The 868-nt window shown below is 36.4% G+C and overlaps 1 protein-coding gene across 1 annotated transcript; it reads right to left on the bottom strand.

Annotated features, from left to right (window-relative positions):
- Positions 1-345, bottom strand: LOC136064788 (uncharacterized). Its single transcript, XM_065766995.1, has one exon. It carries the CDS (start codon positions 343-345, stop codon positions 1-3), a length of 345 nt encoding a protein of 114 aa, XP_065623067.1.
- Between the last annotated feature and the right edge of the window lie 523 nt (positions 346-868).

Genomic DNA, 868 nt, shown 5'->3' with positions numbered 1-868 from the left:
CTAATTTGGCCAGACAAATGTTCCAATGGCAAATGACCTCTTTGCATCAAGAGCTCCCTTAACAGCAAGTCCATATTCTTTGAGAACCATGTCCAACTTCCAGTCCTCCATCTTTTCATAATCTTCCTTTGTGTACCTTGGGTAATGAAGAGGCATTTCAAACCCATTTGCAGAGTCTTCCTTGCTAACTATAATCTTGGCAATCCCTTCTTCCTTCAAGTCTTTTGATTGAGTCTGCCCTTCATCTGAGCTTGCTGATATGTGGTTGCACTGCATGCTACCATTGTCCACAAGCCCCAATACTTGTGTAAATGCATAGTTTATAAACCATTTCAAAGAAGTCATCCCTAAGGTCAAAAAAGAGATTAAAAATTAATCAAAATAACTCAAGGAGTTTTTAAGAGGAAAGTTTACATAACAAGCTAGAGAAACCTACTGCTAGCATGAATATATATATAGGTGACTAATCAAGAACATGGTCTACAAACTACAATAGATGTATCAATTATGTGAAGGCCTGGAAAAAAATATCTTTGTTGCAACTTGCAAGAGGTATCCTTACCATGGAGGCAAGCTCAAGCCGTTGTCATATTAATTGCAGTAGTTGCTAGTCGCTTTTGATCTTTGAAATCACAACCACATATTGAGGCTAACAAAATACTAGGATATTTTAGCTATTGAGATGGTTTTCAAATATAGTTGCTTCTAGAGGCTTCACATTATGGATTTTGAAGGTATTAAAAAATACAGGTGCTGGTATGAGCATGCTATTTAAGTGATGTGATAGAGGAAATATTGAAGCCTAGAATGGATGGTTCTTTAAGATGCGCCAATCAAAAAGTTATTATGATTTCTAGTGAGGAAATTT

This window comes from Quercus suber, unplaced genomic scaffold (assembly GCF_002906115.3).
Source record: "Quercus suber isolate HL8 unplaced genomic scaffold, Cork oak 2.0 scaffold_764, whole genome shotgun sequence".
NCBI lineage: Eukaryota > Viridiplantae > Streptophyta > Magnoliopsida > Fagales > Fagaceae > Quercus > Quercus suber.
The sequence above is the reverse complement of the archived record's forward strand: the minus strand, read 5'-3'. Positions and strand labels throughout refer to the sequence as shown.

Coding starts and splice junctions, on each gene's coding strand:
- LOC136064788 (XM_065766995.1), bottom strand. CDS start 345: ATGACTTCTTTGAAATGGTTTATAAACTATGCATTTACACAAGTATTG.